Genomic DNA, 21,851 nt, shown 5'->3' with positions numbered 1-21,851 from the left:
GTGTGCAAATCTTTGGACACTGTACTAGGGAATTGGCTGTCATGCAACACTTTAAAGGCCTATAAACTACAACTATAATCTTGAACTACAGTATAGGGCATGCTGCATTGTTTAGGTGTTAAGGAGCATTGTTTCTTGTGTCTTGAGTGGGCAAGAGGCCCCCAGCAATTTAGCTTTACAGTTTTTCCTACACTGATAATTTGGTTGGCACATGTACAAATAAAACTGTACCAAAAACAGTATGTAAATGTTATTGAATATTTAAAATGCTATTGATGTACTACAATTGTTGTCTTGCATTGAAAAAGCTCCCAGAATGGCTTTAAAGGTAAATATTACTTTGCTTGTCTATTACAGATGATGATTTTTTTCATGAACTCCCAGAGACTTTTCCTTCAGATCCACCAGAGCCGTTGCCTCATTTTCTTATTGAACCAGAAGAGGCCTACATAGTAAAAAACAAACCGGTGAACTTGTACTGTAAAGCCAGTCCAGCCACGCAAATCTACTTCAAGTGCAACAGCGAGTGGGTTCATCAGAAAGACCATGTGGTGGATGAACGAGTGGATGAAACCTCAGGTACTATCACCTAAATCTTTTAAATAATGCAGTCTGTTGATGAATAAAGATATTTGATCAACCTGGCCCTATTTAACACCAAGGTGAGCATGTGAAAGTGTTAACTACTTAAGGACTAGGCCTATTTTTCAGACTTGGTGTTTACAAGTTAAAATCAGTTTTTTTTTGCTAGAAAATTACTTAGAATCCCCAAACATTATTTTTTTTTCAGACACCCTAGAGATGAAAATGGCGGCTGTTGCAATACTTTATGTCACACTGAATTTACACAGCAGTCTTACAAGCGCAATTTTTTGGGGAAAAAGTACACTTTTTGAAATAAAAAAATAAGACAACAGTAAAGTTAGCCCAATTTTTTTATATTGTGAAAGATAATGTTACGCCGAGTAAATTGACGCCCAACATGTCACGCTTCAAAATTGCGCCCGTTTGTGGAATGGCGACAAACTTTGACCCTTAAAAATCTCCATAGGGAACGTTTAAAAATGTCTACAGGTTACCAGTTTTGAGTTACCAGAGGAGGTCTAGTTTGAACACTGTTTTCATATGTGAGCGCGACTTAAGTATGCATTCGCTTCTGCACGCGAGCTCGCAGGGATAGGGCACTTTACATTTTTTATTTTATTTTCTTCTTATTTAGTTTACTTTTTAGTTTTTATTTTGACACTGTCCTTTTTAAACAAAAAAATCGGGTCACTTTTATTCCTATTACAAGGAATGTAAACATCCCTTGTAATAGAAAAAAAGCATGACAGGACTTCTTAAATGTGAGATCTGGGGTCAAAAAGACCTCAAATCTAACACTTACACTAAAATGCAAAAAAAAAAATAAAAATAAAATAATAGTAATTAAATGTCATTTTTTTTTTTTGGAAAAAAAAGGACCCCTTTAAGACCATTGGCAGAAGTAATGTTTGACACCATCCAATGGTGTGTAGCCGAGTGGGAGCCATCTTTCCCTCACTCGGCATCCACCCTGTGAGGGGAGAGGACCCAATCGTTTCCACTGCTACCGACAGCTTCGGTAAGCAGCAGAGGTGAATGGAGCGTGGTCGGAGGAGGCCCTCTCCCGCCCCCGATAAAAGTGATCTTGCGGCGAATCCGCTGCAGAGACCACTTTTATCTGAAAGCGTAACGCCCGCTGTTGAAGAGTATACTGGGGTTATGGCAGCTAACTGCTGCAATAACAACGGTATTCCACTTTAAACAGCTGACGTACTACTGCGGCGGGTGGTCCTTAAGTAGTTAAAGGGTAAACCAAACAATATGCCACCAATTGGTCTACAAAGTAACAATGCCCACCTATACCTTGTTCCCCACCACTGCACCTCGGAATATACACCAACTTATTTAATAAAAAATATTGATGCCAGTATCTAACTACAGCTGCCACATTGTAAGAAAAGTTTACCAAAGTGTTTTTATCTATAACGTGTATGATGTATGTGAACCACACGTGAAATAAAACAGTGGAGCTTACTATAAAAAATACACCCTTACAGTGACAAATTTACTCTACTAATTATACACCTAATACAGTGTACATAAATTATGAATAATTACAAAGTAATTATATAAATATTACTATATTAATATTACTATTATTATTATAAATGGTGGACACCAAGTGATATGTAAAAAAAAGTCCAATTACAAATTGTAACGGAATTCAACACAACAAATCATAAAAAAATGTGTGTGTACTAAAGCACATTAATTGCAAGGATATGATCCAATAGCAAAAAACAGTTCGTTTATGAATGAATCCCATGAATAAGTCACAGGTGTGACGAAACATGTCGGGGAGTGGCCGTGCAGTGGTGGACACCAGGAACGAGTGACGCGAAGAGAGACGAGCGTCGCGGTTCAGCCTACCAAGGAAAGGGACCTGTCAAAGCGGCCGGGCGAGTGAGGAGCAGGTGAGATAACCGAGTAGACGCCTGCACACCTCGGGTCCGCCGTGACCGCAAACCCTCACGAGTTTATTCAAGTTGTTGTGCTGTGCATTGGAATGCAGTGTGCTGTGGAAGTTTACTGTGCAAGTTTTATATTTTAAAAGTGTGAGTTTAACCTTTGAAGATTTGGTATACGTGTGTGTTATTAAACTGGTTGTACGTATCACACTATTGGAGCATTTTTTTCATTCACATATGGAACGGATTTTGCACTTACACTCGGATGGATGAATTGTTGGTTTAATCCCGTCTGTTTGGAATCATTAAGCTTTGTAGCCTTACACGCAAGTGGGGGCAACTGGAGCCGGTGAGTGAGTTTTTAATTGGGAGTGGGCTCGCTGAACACTCGGGTGTGGTGGAAGTTGAAAAGAAGATATAACATCTTTTGGAGGACTTTGTCACTATAATTAAACAACCTGCTTTTTGCTATTGGATCATATCCTTGCAATTAATGTGCTTTAGTACACACAAATTTTTGTATGATTTGTTGTGTTGAATTCCGTTACAATTTGTAATTGGACTTTTTTTACATATCACTTGGTGTCCACCATTTATATAATTTTTATATAATTACTTTGTAATATTTATATAATTACTTTGTAATTATTCATAATTTATGTACACTGTATTAGGTGTATAATTAGTAGAGTAAATTTGTCACTGTAAGGGTGTATTTTTTATAGTAAGTGCCACTGTTTTATTTCATGTGTGGTTCATATACATCATACACGTTATAGATAAAAACACTTTGGTAAACCAAACAATAGTTTAGGGTCTATTTTTCCCCTTCCCCTTTCACCTTTAAAATACCTGATGATAGCTAAAAATTTGTCACTATTAATATTTTTTATGACCAGTTGAGCAATAGCAGAGCACAGGTGTTGGATCTTTGTCAGTCCCACATAGAAAAAAAGTAGCTACTTCTTTCCTATGAAAGCTAATGTGTTATGTGTGTTTTACCTCGGCATTCTGATCAGTTATTTTTTTTTTTTTACCTAGCAATCATATAGGCCATGGTCATTCATCATGGTCTTCTAAAGAAAGGAGCAAATGCTGTGCTCTGTGGGATTAAAAAAAAAAGAGTTAACAGTGACAGACATATTAAAAGGCTATGAATTTGAGTTATCCTCAGATCACGTTAGAGGTGATAAGGGGAAAAGGGAACATAGGGAACATAGGGGTACCTAACTGTATGCAACAGTGGTATTTCTTACATGGCCTTAGTTTGATAACATCACATTTTGGTGACTCACCTTATTTCACTTACATAATACCTCTAGATAAAGACAAACTTAATTTAATTAGTGTATGCTTTTAACCTGTACCTCTCTGAAAAATCTTTAATGCTAATATGATAATATACAGTACATAGCTTTGGGGACTTTCACTGTTGTGGTTGCAGCAAATATCATGATATAATTTCGGCCAAATGCTTCATGTTGCATGACATTGCTATGACACCATGATATTGCTATGTATATATTTAAAAAACACCAACACCCCCTTTTAACCCTTGACCATCTATATCACAGCATCAACTAATATGTGTGCCTAGGCTTTTTTGAATACTATGATATCGCTATGGTCGTTGGTCACATGACAGCACCAAAAGCCATTTAACTCACTGTCTCTAGTAATGTGCCCCTCCTGTTCTGTAGAGGCAGCTGTTCACTACCATAGGGCATAGTTTGGAGACAATAAGGGACTTTCAATTTGGATAGATAACCATAGCTTCTTTTAGAACTGGCTTACTGTGGGGTAAAGCCGGCTAAACAATCTGCAATACAAAGTTCCAAAAGTCCCAGTAAATAAGATGTGTGATAATTGATTTTGTGAACTTTCAAAAAAAAAAATGTGCACAAAATGTGCACAATGTCACAATCACCACCAGTGCTCCACCACAAAACCCCTTAGTTATAAAGACTCAGCAGAACTTGTTGCCTTTCTTAAAAGCTTGGTATAAACAGCTTCATTTACAAAGCACCTTCTGGTGTGTGTGCTGGTTCCTAGATGGGCCACAAGTTTATATGGCAGATTTGTTGCCATTCCTGGATTAGGACTCCTAGGTTTAGCAGGACAGCAGAGGGACCCAAGGAGCGGATTTCTGTAGTGGTGCTTGGTGGGTCCGCAGACTCCAGTAATCATATGGCTATGAGTGTCTAGGTCTCGGCTCTCCTGTTCTTTACATCGCTCTGCTATTCTCTAGCAGGTACTAAGGTGTCTTGGGAATAGCAGAGCGATGTAAAGAACAGGAGAGCTGAGATCTACACACTCACAGCCGTATGATTACTGGAGTCTGCGGACACACCAAGCACCCCTTCAGGAATCCTCTCCTTGGGTCCCCCTGCAGTCCTGCTCAACCTAGGAGTCCTAATCCGGGAACGGCAACAGATCTACTATTTGAACTACTGGACCATCTAGGAACCAGAGCACACACCAGGAGGTGCTTTGTTAATAAAGCTGTTTATGCTGAGCTTTTATGTCAAGGCAAAAAGTTCTGGTGAGTCATGATCACTTAGGGGGTTTGCGGTGGAGCACTGGTGGTGATTGTGAAGGAGGAGATCTGCATGTTTTTATTTTGAATATTCACAACATCAATTATCACACATCTTATTTACTATATTACTATACTATATATCCTGCGCCACCTGATCTATGCAAATTTGTGTTAGATTTATATGTATACAAACCGTATGTGTTAAGGTGGCTGCAAACTGCAGAATTCTGTTTTTTTATTGCTATAATTGTGTTATTATTGTTAATTAGGAGTATATTTAAATACTCATTTGTACACAGCGCTTTGACTGAGCGGTATAATCTGCAGTGCACCAGTGCACAAAGCAAGGTCCATAAAGAAATAGATGAGTGAGTTTTGGATGAGCGAGTTTGGGGTAAAGGAGCCCGACTGTCCTGACCTCAAGCCGATAGAACACCTTTGGGATGAATGAGAGCGGAGACTGTGAGCCAGGCCTTCTCGCCCACATCAGTGCCTGACCTAACAAATGCGCTTCTGGAAGAATGGTCAAACATTCCCAAAGACACACTCCTAAATATTTTGGACAGCCTTCCCAGAAGAATTGAAGCTATTATAGCTGCAAAGGGTGGGCTAACTCAATATTGAACCCTACAGACCAAGACTGGGATGCCATTAAAGTTCACGTGCATGTAAAGGCAAGCCAATACTTTTGGTAATATAGCGAATATTTATTTATATGAAAAGGGCATTGATTGTACTCCTGTTTATATTGGTTAGAAAATGCTTTTCCTAAAAACATAGGACCTTTTTTATAGTATTTTTTGCGCTCATATGTATTGATATCCCAATAGTATATATAGTATATATAGCAGCATATATATATTTTCAACAAGAAGCATTCTTGCTTTTCAGTAATCAGAATTTCATTGCTTTTAACATTTGACCAAGGTTGCACAGGGGTGACAGTGAATTGAACACAAATCTTCAGTTCTTTAAGCAAGTGAGTTTCAAAGTTTGTATCACTCAAGGTTCTCCCTAATCCAACATAATCAAGGATCAAGGACAACTTTCTGAAATTTCTCTAAGAATAGGAGAATTATTATTAAATTTACGTCACCCATTCCCTATTTGTTGGAAGCCATTGTTCTTCAAAATGTGAAGAGATAGTTGTAGACCTTGGTTATTGTAACGAAACGTCCCACACTCTGCTTGAGTGCTTTCATCATATACCGCTTCCTCCAAGTCTGAATATAAATATCAGATATTCCAAACTGCTCACAACAACAAAACAAGACAATACTTGTTTGATTGCTGAACATGGACTGTTTATTAGAACAAGAATACCGTCTTATATACAGTTGAAGAGGGAGTTCCCCCCTCCTGCTCATATTACTCTAACAATACACCTGTAACCAGAAACCTAATTTTTTTTTTTTTTTTTTAATCTTTATTTAAATTTTTCACAAGGCCATACAAAACGTGAGAGAGTAGCCAAAAAAAAAAAATAGACAAAAACATTCAGTAATCCCAACATCATCTCTCAGAAACCTCCCCACTACCCACCCTCCCCTCCCCGTACCCCACCCCCCTTCCCCCCCGCAGACATCTGTTGCTGTTTCCTTTACTAGGGTGAAACTACTGGAATACCCCTTGGGGTCGGATTACTTCATCGTCAGTTCGGCATAAGAGAGCGAATTCCTAAAGGTCGTCCAAATTGCCCATCTTCCTCCCCTCGACGCATCATCTTTAAAAAACCCGTCTTTCTCCCCTTTCTCTAAAATATGTATTTCCTGTATTTTGAGCAACCAGTCTCTGACCTTAGGGCCTTCAGTATTCTGCCAATTCTTGGGAATTTCACTTTTTGCTATATTTAATAGTACTGGGATTATAGACGTATTGTACTCCCGATTGCCTCCTTCCGAGCTGTGGAACAGACATATCCATGGGTCATATGGTATTGATTTACCCGTTATCGTCTTAATTATTTGAATTACTTTCTCCCAAAACTTTTTGACCACTGGGCAGCTCCACCAAATATGAGCCATGGATCCCGGCATCTCACATCCCCTCCAACAATTAGGCGACCTATCTGGTTGGTATTTATTGATCTTTACGGGCGTGGCGTACCATCTGGATAGGCATTTATAGTTTGACTCTATCGTTTTTATGTCAGTTGCCGTGCTGTGTGTAGCTGTTAATATGTTGCCCTTTGCATTTTCTTCTAATGGTACCCCTAAGTCCTTCTCCCATTTCTTAATAAATGGCGGCGTTTCCAACTCCTCCCTGATCGATAATATTTTATATATGGCCGACATATATCCTTTCAGCTTATTACTGTTAAATATCTTCTCTATTGGTAATAAATTGTTTTCTTCCCTTATCGGAGCCGGGAGACTTTTAACAAAGTGCGAGAGTTGGGCGTATCGCCATCCATTGAGTCTCATTAGCTCTCTACGTGTGTCTAAGTGCTCGTAAGTGCCTATTTTCCCTTTCTTCATAATGTCTTTAACTTGTGTTTTGTTGTTTAAGATCCAGTTACCCCCCACTTCCTCCATCCTCGGGGGGAACAGCTCGTTATTTTTTAAAAAAATTAATGGTGAATTGTACTCCCACCCATTTAATGTGTGCATCCAATCCCAAATTTTAAAAGTGTGTTGTGTAATAGTGTGTGTGTTTGGACCTAGTGTTCTACAACGAGGGGGATTCCAAAGTACATTGTTCAAACGTGCTCCACTTAAACCTATCTCCAGGTTGACCCACCTTTTGGTGGTCTCTCCCTTGACCCAATCAACTGCCCGTGCAATTACTATTGCGTTATGATATTTTTTGAAGTCGGGGAGGGCCAGCCCCCCTTGTGCTTTCCCTCTACATAATTCTTTGTGTGCAACTCTAGATTTCTTATTCTTCCAGATAAATCCCTTTATTATTTGTGTTAACTTTTTAAAGTAAATTTGAGGCAATGGGATAGGCAACATTTGCATCTTATAAAATACTTTTGGGGCCAGCACCATTTTCACTGAATTGATTCGCCCTATCCATGAGATCGGGCAGTGACCCATCCTCTTAGCTTCTGTTCGGACTTCGTCCAGCAGAGGCACAAAGTTCAGGGCGTATGTCCTCTGCACAGAGTTCGACAACTTAACCCCCAAGTATTGGATATTGTCCCTTACTGGAAAGTGGAAAGTGTCCCTAATCCAGATCTCGTCCTTCTTTTCCATGTTGACATTCAAAGCTTCAGATTTTCCCAGGTTGATCTTATAATTTGATAACTCACTATATTTCTTAACAACCGATAATACATTAGGGATCGAAATCCTCGGATTTGAGATATATAAGAGGACATCATCGGCATATGCAGCCAGTTTGTGTTCCTCTTTCCCTACTGTACACCCCTTAATGTCCGGATTTTTTCGGAAGGTAGCTAGCAAAGGCTCCAATGTCAACACAAATAAGAGGGGGGACAACGGACAGCCCTGTCTAGTGCCGTTTTTCATTTCAAACTGAGCTGAGGGGGTGTTGTTAACTTTAACAAAAGCGGAGGGGTGGTCGTATAGAGCTTTAATCCATTTTAACATTTTTTCTCCCACCCCCATGGCTTCCAACGTTTTGAACATGAAACCCCAGTCTACCCTGTCAAAGGCCTTTTCGGCGTCAATTGACAGGAATAGACCTGGGGTTCCGTTGCTCTTAAAGGCCTCTACCAGGAGCAAGGACCGCACCCCATTATCTCTGCTCTCTCTCCCGGGGACAAAGCCCACCTGATCCGGGTGGACCAGATGCGCCATTCTCCCCTTAAATCTGGATGCGAGCACTTTTGCGTACAGTTTAATGTCTGCATTTATAAGCGCTATAGGTCTATAACTGGAGCAGAGGGTGCGGTCCTTGCCCTCCTTAGGGATCAGGGTCACTGCCGCCAGCAGGGCACCTTCACTCATCTCTCCCTGGGATCCACGCTCATTCCAAAGCCTACACATCCTCGGGATCAGCGTTTCTCCAAATGTTTTGAAGAAGGCAGCTGTAAAGCCGTCTGGGCCTGGGCTTCTCCCAGAGGGAGTAGATCTCAGGGCGAGACGAATTTCTTCCTCTGTTATGGGTCTGTCGAGGTCTTTTGAGTCCATTTCGGACAATTTATTAAGCCCTGCCTCTGTAAGGAAGGCCTCTGCTCTTTTATTACTCCCTCTGCTGCAACCTGTTTTACTCACTGAGTATAGGGATGTGAAGTAATGCCTAAATTCTTCTCCAATTTCCCCCGAGGCGTATTTCAATACTCCATTTTTATTTTGAATCTTATCTATAAAATTTATGTCCCGTTTTTTCCTCAAAATTTTGGCCAGGTGTTTTCCTACTTTATTACCCCACTTGAATTTTTCTCTTGTATATCTGTTCGTTATGTGTTGCGTCTCCTGTTCCATTAAGTCCCTTAATTCGTCTCTCTTGGTGGTTAGTTGCATCAGTAGTGTCTTATCTGGGCCTCTATAGGCTTTGTGTAACTGCTCTATCCTAAAAATTTCTGCAATGAGAGCTTTTTTTCTTTTTATTCTTTCTTTTTTCTCCCCTGCGCCTATCGAGATCAGTATCCCTCTTATGTACGCCTTAAAGGTTTCCCAGACCATCGTCCCCCGTGTTTCGCCCGTATCATTGGTTAGGAAAAAATCATCTATACCCTGCTGGATTCTTTCTACGTTTTTGGGATCTTTAATTAGGTTCTCATTTAGGCGCCAAGTAAACGGAGGTTTATGCACTTCTTTTAGTTTTAATTTCATCGTAACGGGGGCGTGGTCTGACAGTGATCGGATCCCAATCTTGGTCTCTACTACTGAATCCACCAATCGATGATCCACCAGGAGATAGTCCAATCTGGAGTGTGTGTTATGCACGGGGGAGAAAAAGGAATAATCCCTGACCCCCGCATGCTGAATCCTCCACATGTCTAACAACTGACATTCATGCAGTTTTTTCCCAACTCTTCGCAGGGTGTCTTTACTCATCCCCCGTGCATTTGATGAGCTATCTAGTGGTGGGTCAAAACAGAAATTGAAGTCCCCTGCTGCGATCACCTCCCCTTCTCTAAATTCCAGTAACTCATTTAGGACCCTCATCAAAAATTTTGATGGGTCTCTGTTCGGGCAGTAGATATTGGCAAGGGTGAGGATTCTCACTCCTATCCTAATTTTCAAAAACAGGAATCGCCCCTCAGGGTCACTCTTCCTATCTATCAAGCGGAAATTAACATTTTTCCCGAAACCAATTGCCACCCCCTTTGCTCGCTTTGTTGGAGAGTCACTGTAGAACCAAGATGGGAGGTATTTAGAATAGAGTTTTATATTTGCATCCCACGAAAAATGGGTTTCCTGTAAAAAAACTACCTCTGCTCTGTGGTGGTACAGCTCTCTTAGTAGTTTATGTCTCTTGTTAGGGGAGTTTAGGCCCCTAACATTGTATGTTAAACATAAAAAGTCCATTTGACCAAAACCTTGTGCCTTATTTGCAACTTTATGGAAAAAAAACGAGCTCTATGAATTTTCTGTCTACACAGGGCGACACCCCCCCTAGCCCCCCCTCCTGTCCCCACCTCCCCATCCCCCCTCCACATCTCCCTCCCTCCCCCCCCCCCGCCATTACTAGGCAAATGGATCGCAGGGCGGCCATTTCTGAGCGCCCACTCTGCGACCGATGTGCCCTGGGGTGGGTCCCGGTGAAAGGCAGCTGCGGTGACTACTCAAACCTTTATAACTTGCGCCTGTTCCCTCCCTCTTTTTCCCTCCCCCGCCCCCCCGCGCCCCCGGCCAAACCCCCCGCACTCACCACCCCCCCCCCCAAGTACACTACGGGAAGACACTTTCAGGGATGATAGGGACCCCAATTTCTAGTTTCTCACAGAAGTCCTGTAAGTCCTCCATTTGTCTCAAATTACAAGACCTGCCCTCTTTTGCTACGTTCAGGGACAACGGGAACCCCCATCTATACTTTAGGTTTGCATCTCTTAGTAAGTCCAGCAGTGGCTTCAGCTGTCTCCTTCTTGCCAATGTACCGGCGGATAAATCAGAAAAAATCTGTATCTCTTGATTGTTGAATTTGACCGGCCGGGCCCCTCTTAGTTTACTCCAGATATTGGCTTTGTCCTCAAATTGATGAAATTTCACAATGATATCTCTGGGTGCATCTCCTCTTAGGTTATGAGGTTTCCTGATCCTGTGGACACGGTCGATTTTCAGTTCACTATCCAGGTTTCTTCCCAAGAGGGGATTGAAAAGCTCTTTACAGACTAAAAACAGGTCCTCATCTCTGTGCTCAGGCAGTGATCTAATTCTTAAATTTTGTCGTCTGTTTTGGTTTTCTTGTTCTTCCATCTTATAAAGCAGCTCTCTGTGTCCCCTCTGTAGTGTTTTTACTTGTTTTTTTAACATGGCTATTTCTCCACCTTGCTGTTCCACCCCCCTCTCCATCTCCTCCACTCTTGCTAGGAGGTGTCCCATGTCAGTTCTTACATTCAAGATTTCTGCTTTAATTACTTTTTCTAGATTTTCAAACATATCTTGAATCTCCATTTTTGTGGGGAGCGCCTCTCTTGTCGGATCTGCCTCCATATTTAAAGCTGGAAATCCTTCCGCAAATGTCCCAGTGGTAGCTGCCCCCCCCCTGGGCTCCTTTGCTTTTGGTAACAGCCTTTTTTCTATCTTTAGCTTCCTTTGGCTCTTGTTGTTTATTATCCGTGCTTGGGCTTTTCAGAAACTTTTGAATAGTACTTGAGTTCAGACTGTCTCTAGATTTATTGGGGTCCGTCGATCTTTGGGGGCGCCCTCTCATGTTCAACCCCGCTCCCCCCTGGCCGCCTGAGCCTTGATTGACCTAATTAGGTCCCACCACCTGTTGTTACAGTCTGGCTCAAGGCTCCGCTTCTACCAGTGCAGGGACTTTAACACAGGGGTGGATACCCAACCCGGAGGCCCTCACTTTAGAGAGGGCACGATAGTGCACCCAACGTGTTGTTCAGATTAAATTAACTGGTCTAACCCGGCTTTTGACAATGCTCTTTCGTTGGGACGGGAGCCCAGACGTCTCCGACCGCGGTCTCCCTTAGACCCAACTTAGGTCCACCTTTGAGAGAAATGCAAAAAATATTATGTCCTTGGGGGGTGCTTATGATTTAGAGTCGCTCAGGCTACCCGAGCACCTTCTTAGCGATATCAGGTAAGTAGCATACCCCCACTTTAATTCACATAATGTCCACTCTAATCGCAGCAATGGTATAATGTTTACAACTCTTCTTGTACCCTTTGCAATGCTTTAGTTGGCTTTTTTTTTCCACACATAGTTTTAATATCGCTATTAGACCAGTTCATGTGGCATTGATATCAGCCAGGCTGATCCTACCTGACTCCAGGAGGGCTCCAGAGGACCTCTTGCAGGGACGGTATCCACGTGCCAGGGAGGGACCTTTACCAACGCCAATGCCGTGTTCAGCGTAGAGGAGTAGGAAAAAGGGGGGGGGAGGCGGGGGGGAATCCTCTCCCCGCACGGTTCACCGCACTGTCAGATTGCCAGGCAGTCCTGTCTGCGCTGCCGTACTCCCTCAGATTGTCACAGCGCGAGTAATGCAGAGGAGGAGCGGATTCCGAGGAGTCCAGTGGCGACAACCTCGCGGGGGGGGGGGGGAGACCAGAGGCGCCGGAGGTTGGTGGGGTATGTCTCCCTTCCGTCTGCTGAGTCAGCCGCTCAAAGGACGGCACCGATCCCCGGTGTTCGTCGGGCGGCTTCCCCCGCTCACTCTGGTCAGCTGGCCGACGAGCCCGCCTATGGCTGGGGGGGAGGAGGAGGGGGAGAAGCGATTGATGGCCACGGTCTCTCACCCCGGGCTTTTAGGACGCTGACCTCCAGCAGCGTGCAGCTCTCACCGCTCTCATCGCCCCTGACACCGAGCCCCGCCCCCAGATCACAGCACGTTACGTCATGTCTCCCGACCAGAAACCTAATTAACATGAGCTAGTTATCTGATCATTTATCATACTTGGTGACTCAGAGATATGACCTTTCAGGGTAGACTTGCCGTCCCCTCACTCAACCTTACAATACACATAAGTATAAACACATCCCCCAATAGTTTGCTAGGAGACAAAGGTGTGTTAATGAGCACAATAAACTATTGGGTGAAAGACCTGGGCTTTCTAGATCTCATTATTCAGCATTCCTTTCACATACATCTGTCCACTGAGTCCCAAGCTGGCAGAAACCATTATGGCCTCCTTAATAATGCTCCTAAACATCCTCCTTTTGCATTACATAACAGAATATCTTCCTAAAAGCTTGTAGCTCCCTCAAATGCCAGAGCCCATAGTCGGTGGGTAGGTAAGAGGCTAGCATTCAGTCCCCTCCAAAAGCCTCTTTCCCAGGTGAGTCTGTCACATTTCTCCCCCATCAAAAGTTGACTAACAAGGTCCCAGACCTCCACCTTGTCTGGACATGCGTTAGTGGGGCAGAGTGAACTCACATAGTCTGTCTGCATGATCTCCATTCTTGGCTGCAAGGAATAGTTGACCTCAGTAGGCGTGGGGCAGAGGTCATTGACTCTCTGTCCAGTTTCCAGTTTTTCAGCTGTGTGGTTTTTAACATTCCAGGGCTCGGTCTGATGCTGGGCAGAGGGGCCAATAGCCCCAGTTTTCCGAAGCTGTAGAGACACTGTAGGTGCTAGGCAGAGGCCAGTGGCACTCTTGCCCTGTTGCGAGCACTTCTGCTGGGGACTCCACATAATGCGCTTCAGCTAACCGTTGGGGCAGGAGGCTGGATTCCTCCACTCCCAAACTGTGTAGCTGCCATTGGGGAGGTGAGTCGGCTGCTTCCTCTTCCGTTCCCTCATCTGGCTGCTGGTATGACATGTCTATGGTACGGTCTCCCGGGTGCACGGATCTTTGCTGGGGAGGAAAGACTGCTTCCTCCACCCTGGCTGACTGTTGGGGAGGGACGATGAACACCTTCTCTACCCTCTCCCCCTGTATCCTGATCTGCTGCTGGGAAATGACTGCCACCTTCTCACCCTGAGCCTCCGGAACTGCCACAGATGTGGGGCAGAGGTCTTGGACCCTCTGTCCCATGGCCAGTGCTTCAGCTGGTGAAGTTCCACAGATGCTGCTGTTGGTTCTGGGCCGAGCTCCATGAAGTTTTGCCCTGTTGCTAGCTCTTTTGCTGGAGGCTCACTCGGTTGTTCTTCCTCGGCAGAAAAGTCAATTAAATCACAAGTCTCTGGAATTGCTGAAAATCCAGGGCACAGGTTGGCTGAACTTGGGCCCAGTGTCAACACTTTGGCAGGTGACTCATAATCTATAACATCCTCTGATGACCGGTAAATTAAATCCATACATTTTGTGGTTTGTGGCTGGAGAGATGAGCTGACTGTTCCATCTCCTGTACCCTCATCCAGCTGCTGAACAGACACATTCCTTAATCCAAGATCATCCCATGCAGAAACAGGATCATCAAGGTCAGTCAGCACTTGCTGCATCCACGTCCATAACTGGTGGGGCAGGTTGGCAAAGCACACTGATACTCTGCCACATTGCTGACTCTTCAGCCAGGATTTCAGAGTTGTCAGCTGGTATTTCCTGATAGTCCCAGGCAAAGGGAGCCCAGACCCGCTGCTGAGCAGAATCTAGCATCTGTCTGTGGGCAATCTCCAGCTCCCATTCCTGATTGGCTAGAAACTCCAAATCTTCCAGTGCCCAGGGAACTTTTGAGACATTCAGCATCAGTTCTCTGTATTCCCAGATTTCTTCCAAAAGCCACTCTAAATCGCTCCCAAAGTCAGGATCCTGTGACAGCCTCTCTAATAACAGCCCCAGGCCGCCATAACCAAAGCCTTCTGTTGGGGTTTCATCCTCTGTCCACGGACACACTTGGGCTACATACCAGCGGAGGGCTCTGTAGCTCTCATCCAACCGCATCTCCACATGGACCAGCCTTGTTAACTCAGCTTTCCATTCCTTATGTGGTTGTTCTCCCAAAAACACCATTCGCACCTCTTACTGCAATCAGTACCTTTCCTGGAAGGAGGAGAGAATTTTTCCCTGGTGTCGCTGCTCATAGGCTAGTCCTTCATTCCAGAGTTCCCAGCGGATAGAATCATACCATCCCAGCATGGACCTGCTCTGATACTGGTCCCATGTGCTGTATCCGCATCTCTCGCAACCTCCTTCCGAATTTCTCTTCCATGGCGGCTGGTATCTGTACCTCTCCTCCTCTCCTGCTATCCGGACCTTGGATCCAGGTGGAGGTTTGGATGTCCCAGACTGCAGGAAGCATCCCACCGCTGTCACCAATGTAATGGAACGTCCCACACTCCGCTTGAATGCTTTCGTCATATACCGCTTCCTCCAAGTCTGAATATAAATATCAGATATTCCAAACCGGATATCTTATGTCTGCTCTCTCCCTGCCTGCTCTTTCTGTGCCATCCTCATTCAGATCCTCCCCCCTCCCGATCAACAGTGGAAGGCTGAAAGAGATAAGAGCAGAGCAGGACCACTGCCGGCCACTGCTGACACAGACATGCAGGGATAGAGGTGAGTGGAGCTGATCTTGTAAAACTTTGTTTGGGGAGGGAAGCTGTAAGGAGGAATATTGTGTGCAGAGCATAAGAAAGGTGACAAAAAAGGGTCAGAATAAGCAGTGAGTGTATGGGGGAATCAGCCAAGTCCCCTACAGATTACAGACATCTCTCAATGCATCACATCACATCACACATAGGAATCCCCAAGGCCATGCCATTTAACTCTGTGTTGTCCAAGCTCTGTACAATGAAACAAGTAAACTGAGCACATAAACTAAACACTCTGACCAGTTACAGAATAACAATCCTCAGTTAAACAGAGCAGAGCTATTTGCATGGAAGCACAATTAATGATGGTGGGAACACAGTGCTCGTGTGCTTGTAGAAGGGATGGAGGAGGCTGACATATATGTGTTCCCCACCCCCTTTGAGTGCTGGGTGGGTGTGCTCTGGTAAGCAAACTTTCTCTGGTGGTTTCTAGTGGCTGTCAAGTGTATTGATGATGGTCTTCTTAGTTCAGATCCAGTGGTGGTGCATCCATTAAGGGCGCACGGGCGCCGCTCCCTCTCTCCAGCCACCCCCTATATGTATCATGAATAGATTCATGTATAGCATGAATTTATCCATGACCACCGCTGCCACCCACTATTCAGGCGTCCGGCCCTTTTTCGGATGCCGGGCACCTGAATTACAGCAGCAGAAGGGGAGTTTTTTAAGCACCTGATTAGAGCCATAAAGCTCTAATAGGCTTTAAAAAAGGTGGACTTGTGGCGCAGAGCAATGCGCTCGGAGTCCACCCAGATGTGTTAGAAATGCAAATGGATATTTGCTTTTCTAAGACTGAACCATCTCAACCAATCAGGAGGCGTAAGTGCCGGGCAGACAGCGATTGAGCAGGCAGGCGAGCGGGCGGGTGTCAAAGTGGCTGCATATGATGGGGCACAGTTGGCTGCATATGATGGGCACACTTGGCTGCATATGATGGGCACAGTGGCTGTATATGATGGGCACAGTTGACTGTATATGATGGGCACAGTTGGCTGCATATGATGGGCACAGTGGCTGTATATGATTGGCACAATGGCTGTATATGAAGGGCACAGTGGCTGTATATGATGGGCACAGTGGCTGTATATGATGGGCACAGTTGACTGCATATGATGGGTACAGTGGCTGTATATGATGGGCACAGTGGCTGTATATAATGGGCACAGTTGGCTGCATATGATGGGCACAGTGGCTGTATATGATGGGCGCAGTGGCTGCATTTTTTGGGCACAGTTGGCTACATATTATGGGCACAGTTGGCTACATATGATGGGCACAGTGGCTGCATATGATGGGCACAGTTAGCTGCACATGATGGTCACAGTTGGCTGCATTTGCTGGGCACAGTGGCTGCATTTGCTTGGCACAGTTGGCTGCACATGATGGAGCACAGTTGGCTGCATATGATGGGCACAGTGGTTGTATATGATGGGCACAGTGGCTGTATATGATGGGCACAGTGGCTGCATTTGCTGGGCACTGTTGGGTGCATATGATGGGCACAGTGGCTGCATATGATGGACACAGTGGCTGCATATGATGATAATTGAAAAAATGTGTGGCCATTAACAATACAGAGAAAAGACTTCTAATGTGCCTTATGATAAATCTGACCTTGGTGACACTTAAAAGGGAGAAGGGAAAGTTCCTTGTAGGTCTTTTTTTTGTAGACTCACTAATTTTGGAAATATTTAACTACAGAAGTGACACTTTACAAACATGCCATGAGGTGTAGTAGTATGTGGTGGTATGTCCTTCCTATGGCCGTACCACTACAATGAAAAATGTATTACCTGTCAAAGTCATGTGAAAGTCATGTGATCTATACCATTCACAGACCTCTCTCTGCTGAGTTAAGCAGAATGAACTGCATGGCACAGGCCATACAATGCAGGCCACAGTATAGAGTATTGCTGTGGAGAACAGCAAAAGACAGATAGTAGAAACAACTTACTGTCCATTATACTAATATAGACCTCTAAAAGTGGCAGATTATTTGTTCTAATCCTAGAAAATAGCATCAAGTTTCAGACACAATTGAAAACGAAAATTATCATGTACATTTATTGAATTCACACAGACATTGACTTTTAAGGACACCAGAGAGTTTTCCAAGTATCTAATGTGGACATTATACATCTAGACATGGCTGGCTTTATCAAGCATGTCAAATGATAATAGAGTTTTGCCATATGTTTTGAAAATCAGTGACTATTTCATTAAAGTGGAAGTCCAACCAAATTTGTTTCTCAGTTTTGGCTGAATAGGGAATAATAAGTGCCCTGTCAGGCTTATATTGTGGTGTCCTTGTTTAAGAAGGTTTGGTCTTATTTTTTATTTATTTTCTATCCTGGTGACTTGGAGAAAAATCCAAACTATTGCAAGTGTAGTAGGATGTGATGATAATCTACCAATGGTGCCACTTGTTTCAGTGACAACTATCAATAGTGGGAATTACTCCCACCTTGAAAAGTTGGTCACTTCCTGTTATGTCTCTGGTGCAATAAGTGAAGATAAATCTCCCCAACAGAGACACAGACAAGAAGAAGAACCTAAAAGAAATTCCAAACCTTTCCCACTTTACCCAAAACTAAAAGATAAAGCGTTGACCAAAGGTCCCCCATAGGCCCTATGTTGCATATGTACCTAACCTGAGACAGGTCTGCCCATTGCATTAAAACAGTATCACAATGAGAAACCCCTGGAAAACTACCGTCATTACAAAACAAACTCTAAAATAAGTATCAGTGCCCTAGAAAACCAATGCACATTCACAAGTTTGGCTTTTAATGTGTGCTGTCAACAGCTTAAATAATTAACATTGTTACTTAATTTTCTGAGAATAACACTGTGTTTACAAATGAAAATCAATGCACTGTTGTCTTGCTATTTGCATTCTTTCCTTCAGAGCAGCCGCTGGTACTGTCACCTGCCAGGCAAAGTCTAGGTGATTGTACTTTTTGTACACATCATAATCTTCAAAGGAAAAGCAAGGAGGATTATGCCAGTGCCACCCAGAATCAAGTGAATATGAGAAAGATTATTTAAAGCACCATATAAGTTATTAGATTTGTATGCACATACATTAGTACACATTCCCATAGAGGATTAAACATGTTTTTCATGTTAACCTACATATACAGAAACAAATTTAAAGGCCAATAAATCTAAAGAATAATGTAATCCATTTAAAATAAAACATTTGCAGATATGCTAATATTGCAACAGATAAATGGAGGTTCCTGGGATCTTAGATGAAGTTCTTATTATTGGGACATGACTGATGTTTTGCTACATGCATCTGATATGTCAGAGATATCCCACACTTGTTAGCCTACCTACAAAGTATTTCCGTTCCCCAGAAGACAATTAATGTAATGCTGAGGTTTGGTAATTAGTGCTGTCAGATTTTGCTTAACCCTTCCACAGACTTAAATGACCAAATATGTAAGAATTATGTCCCTATTCAACAATGTGTTTTGCTGTTCATTTTTAAAGTGTACCATTTTTAAATGCCCCCCCACTTTCCCTTGCTGAATAGCAGACACCCTAATTTGCTAATAACATTTCTGCCCACTGCTGCAATTTATGCTGCAGCACATGCAAAAACACTGTGCATGTAAAATCTTTCTGAAAACCAAAATTTACATATTGCTGGGCTCACCCCTTACATGGCAAGGCTGAATAGAACTTGGCAACTCAGGCCAGAGAACAGCATTTTTGGAGGTCAGGGGATGTGGTCTGTGTGACCTACACCAAGAAGTATAAGGTCCCAAAATGAGTTCCTATCTTGTATTTACATTTCTAGTGATAGTTTAGCTTTATAGCTGGAGTATACCCATAGAATAATTCATTCTGCTAAAGTCATACCAACAAATGATAGATTTTGATTGGTTTCTATGAGTTACTGCGCAGAAAAATAACTCTTTATTGAATAAAAGATAGAACAAAGGACAATTGAATATTGGGACTTTAGAGGTGTTGAATCCTCCTTGTGGAATAACATCTGACAAGGTGATGTAAAATTTTATATTTTACTATAAAAATAATGCCTATGACAAAAATAGACATAAATAGCAAAAAGTTTAAACAGCAATCTCTAATGCAAACAAACATCCACCTGCACCCAGATAGGCTAATTTCTCTATAACCATGCATGTATGCAGTTATGGACACCCATGACATACACCAGAACACATAGATGAGAGCAAGACCTCAAGGGTCTAGTTTCAATTGTCAATTTGTCAATTTTAATTTTCAATTCAATTCAATGTAATTGTCCTTTGTTCTAGCATTTATCCTGGGGTGTGGTGCTGATCATCAACTGAAATATATTATATCCTTTATTAAATAAAACTGTATTCATACTATTCAGTTTGTTTCTGCTTAAAAAGCCATAAATGTGTACTCTAGCCATACCAGTTTATAGATGTTTTTCAATTCTTCTTTGCAAACAGTTGCAATACCACACAGCTTTTGTGTTGTTAAATACATTTTTTTAGATAAATTTAGATTTTACAATAGTAAAAGAGCAGCCAGTTGTACACAATGAACAACAGCACATTCGTTTTCATTCTCACAAAGATAAAGAATACTAACAGAAAGCTTCTAAAGGAAAGTTATGTCAAGAGGTTTGGTGAGCCATGTAGCCATTTGAAGTATAATTAATAACAAGAAAATACATAAAAACCCCTATGTGAACAGTTTTTTTAATGCATGACGCATTGAAGGTCCTGTTGAATGGGAAGATTCAATGGTATATAGTTGTATTGAGGAAATAAAGCACAATGGACATTTGTGTCTGCTTTCAGTAGGCGGAAAGTGGTGAAGAACCTGATGTAGATACAGTGGAAGCACACAGTGCTGCCCTCCTCCAGCAGTTTTGTAAGTGCACACAATTACTTGTAATCCTATTTTACTGTGATCTGCCTGCCCCGCATCACACAGCTTCTATCTGTGCTGGAGAAAAAACATTCACTCCCTTTCTCCTTTTTTTCATGTTATACAGATATCTGTAAAACAATGTTTATATGTTACATTGTCATATAAAAATAATTAATACTGCACCAAACAAAAATCAACTCTTTTGTTTTTAGGCATGCTGGAGGTCAATTATATTGTTACTGGAAGTATCCACACTACTCTATATAGATCTTCTACAGTAGTAGTTAGCTCACATCCCCAGGATACTAACACACATGACACCATGTAGAGGAACATGGCTACAAACTGAGATAAGTTGTGTAAATGTTCCTGCACTAGAATTTACTATCAAAAGATTGGGGGAACTGGTCCAATGAAGTAAGTAGTACTTATGTCCTCAGTTTCCTCAGCATCAATGGTGTTTGCTGAAAACACAAGGTAATGAGCATCTGTACTCTACCAAAAAACATAACGATATGAACAAAGTGAGACGTGGATCGAGGCACAACACTTTGAAAGTGCTTAAGTGTATTAGGAAGCGTTATTACTTTGTCTAGTTCTGTAGGACTTCCTTCTGTTAGGCAGTTGGTTGTGAGTTATGTGTCACATGGATAGTTTTTATTAAGGGTTTATTTACACTTGCTACGACTTCAACACACTTTAAAGCACCTACTGCTTCAACATGCTTTTTGATGTGTTTTTGAAGCTTCTGCAATGCTTCGGTGGTGCTTCGATGATGCTTTGGTGGTGCTTCAATGATGCTTGGATGATGCTTTGGTGGTGGTTTATTGAAGCTTTCATGAAGCTTGGCAGATTCCCTGTGTGTGTGTGAATATCTCATACCTGCAATTTCTCCAAAACAAAGCAAAGCCAAAGCTGAATAAAGCCTCTCAAAAGCTTCAGGTGCTTTAAGCGAGCTTTGTCATAGACTTCTATGGAGGCTTTGAAGACACTTTGAAGCACCACTAAAGTGGCATGGGGTATCATTTTGAAGTGAAGCAAAGCAAATGAAAGGTGTAAACATGACTGTAAGCTAACCATTTTATTTAGTGACTGGAGCTTTGGTTGGTGTTCAGAGAGCTTTAAAAAAGCGTGTCTGAAGCCATCTTTGGAGCTAGTGTAAACGAGCCCTAAGAGAGATGAAACTGAAGGAAGAAACTTAACTAGATAATAGTAATGTGAGTCTCATATCCTGGTTTTAGTGCCAGTTTGCCCCTCCACATTTTTGTCTGTAGTTTGTACTCCCTTTAATATCTTAGAACAAGGGGCACATATTTATTCTACAACCAAGCTCAAAATAGCTTTGGGAATATGTTAGGGTCATTTTTTA

The 21,851-nt window shown here is 42.6% G+C and overlaps 1 protein-coding gene across 4 annotated transcripts in view; it reads left to right on the top strand.

The window, feature by feature from the left end:
- UNC5C (unc-5 netrin receptor C) overlaps positions 1–21,851 on the top strand; it is a 536,701-nt gene that overhangs the window by 349,602 nt on the left and 165,248 nt on the right. For all 4 annotated transcript variants that reach the window (XM_073601191.1, XM_073601177.1, XM_073601183.1 and 1 more), the window contains exon 3: positions 358–579. In XM_073601191.1, the coding sequence (XP_073457292.1) occupies positions 358–579 (222 nt within the window). The remainder of the gene's footprint in view (positions 1–357; positions 580–21,851) is intronic.

This window comes from Aquarana catesbeiana, linkage group LG01 (genome assembly GCF_042186555.1).
Source record: "Aquarana catesbeiana isolate 2022-GZ linkage group LG01, ASM4218655v1, whole genome shotgun sequence".
Lineage (NCBI taxonomy): Eukaryota > Metazoa > Chordata > Amphibia > Anura > Ranidae > Aquarana > Aquarana catesbeiana.
This window is presented reverse-complemented; position numbering and strand designations above follow the sequence as displayed.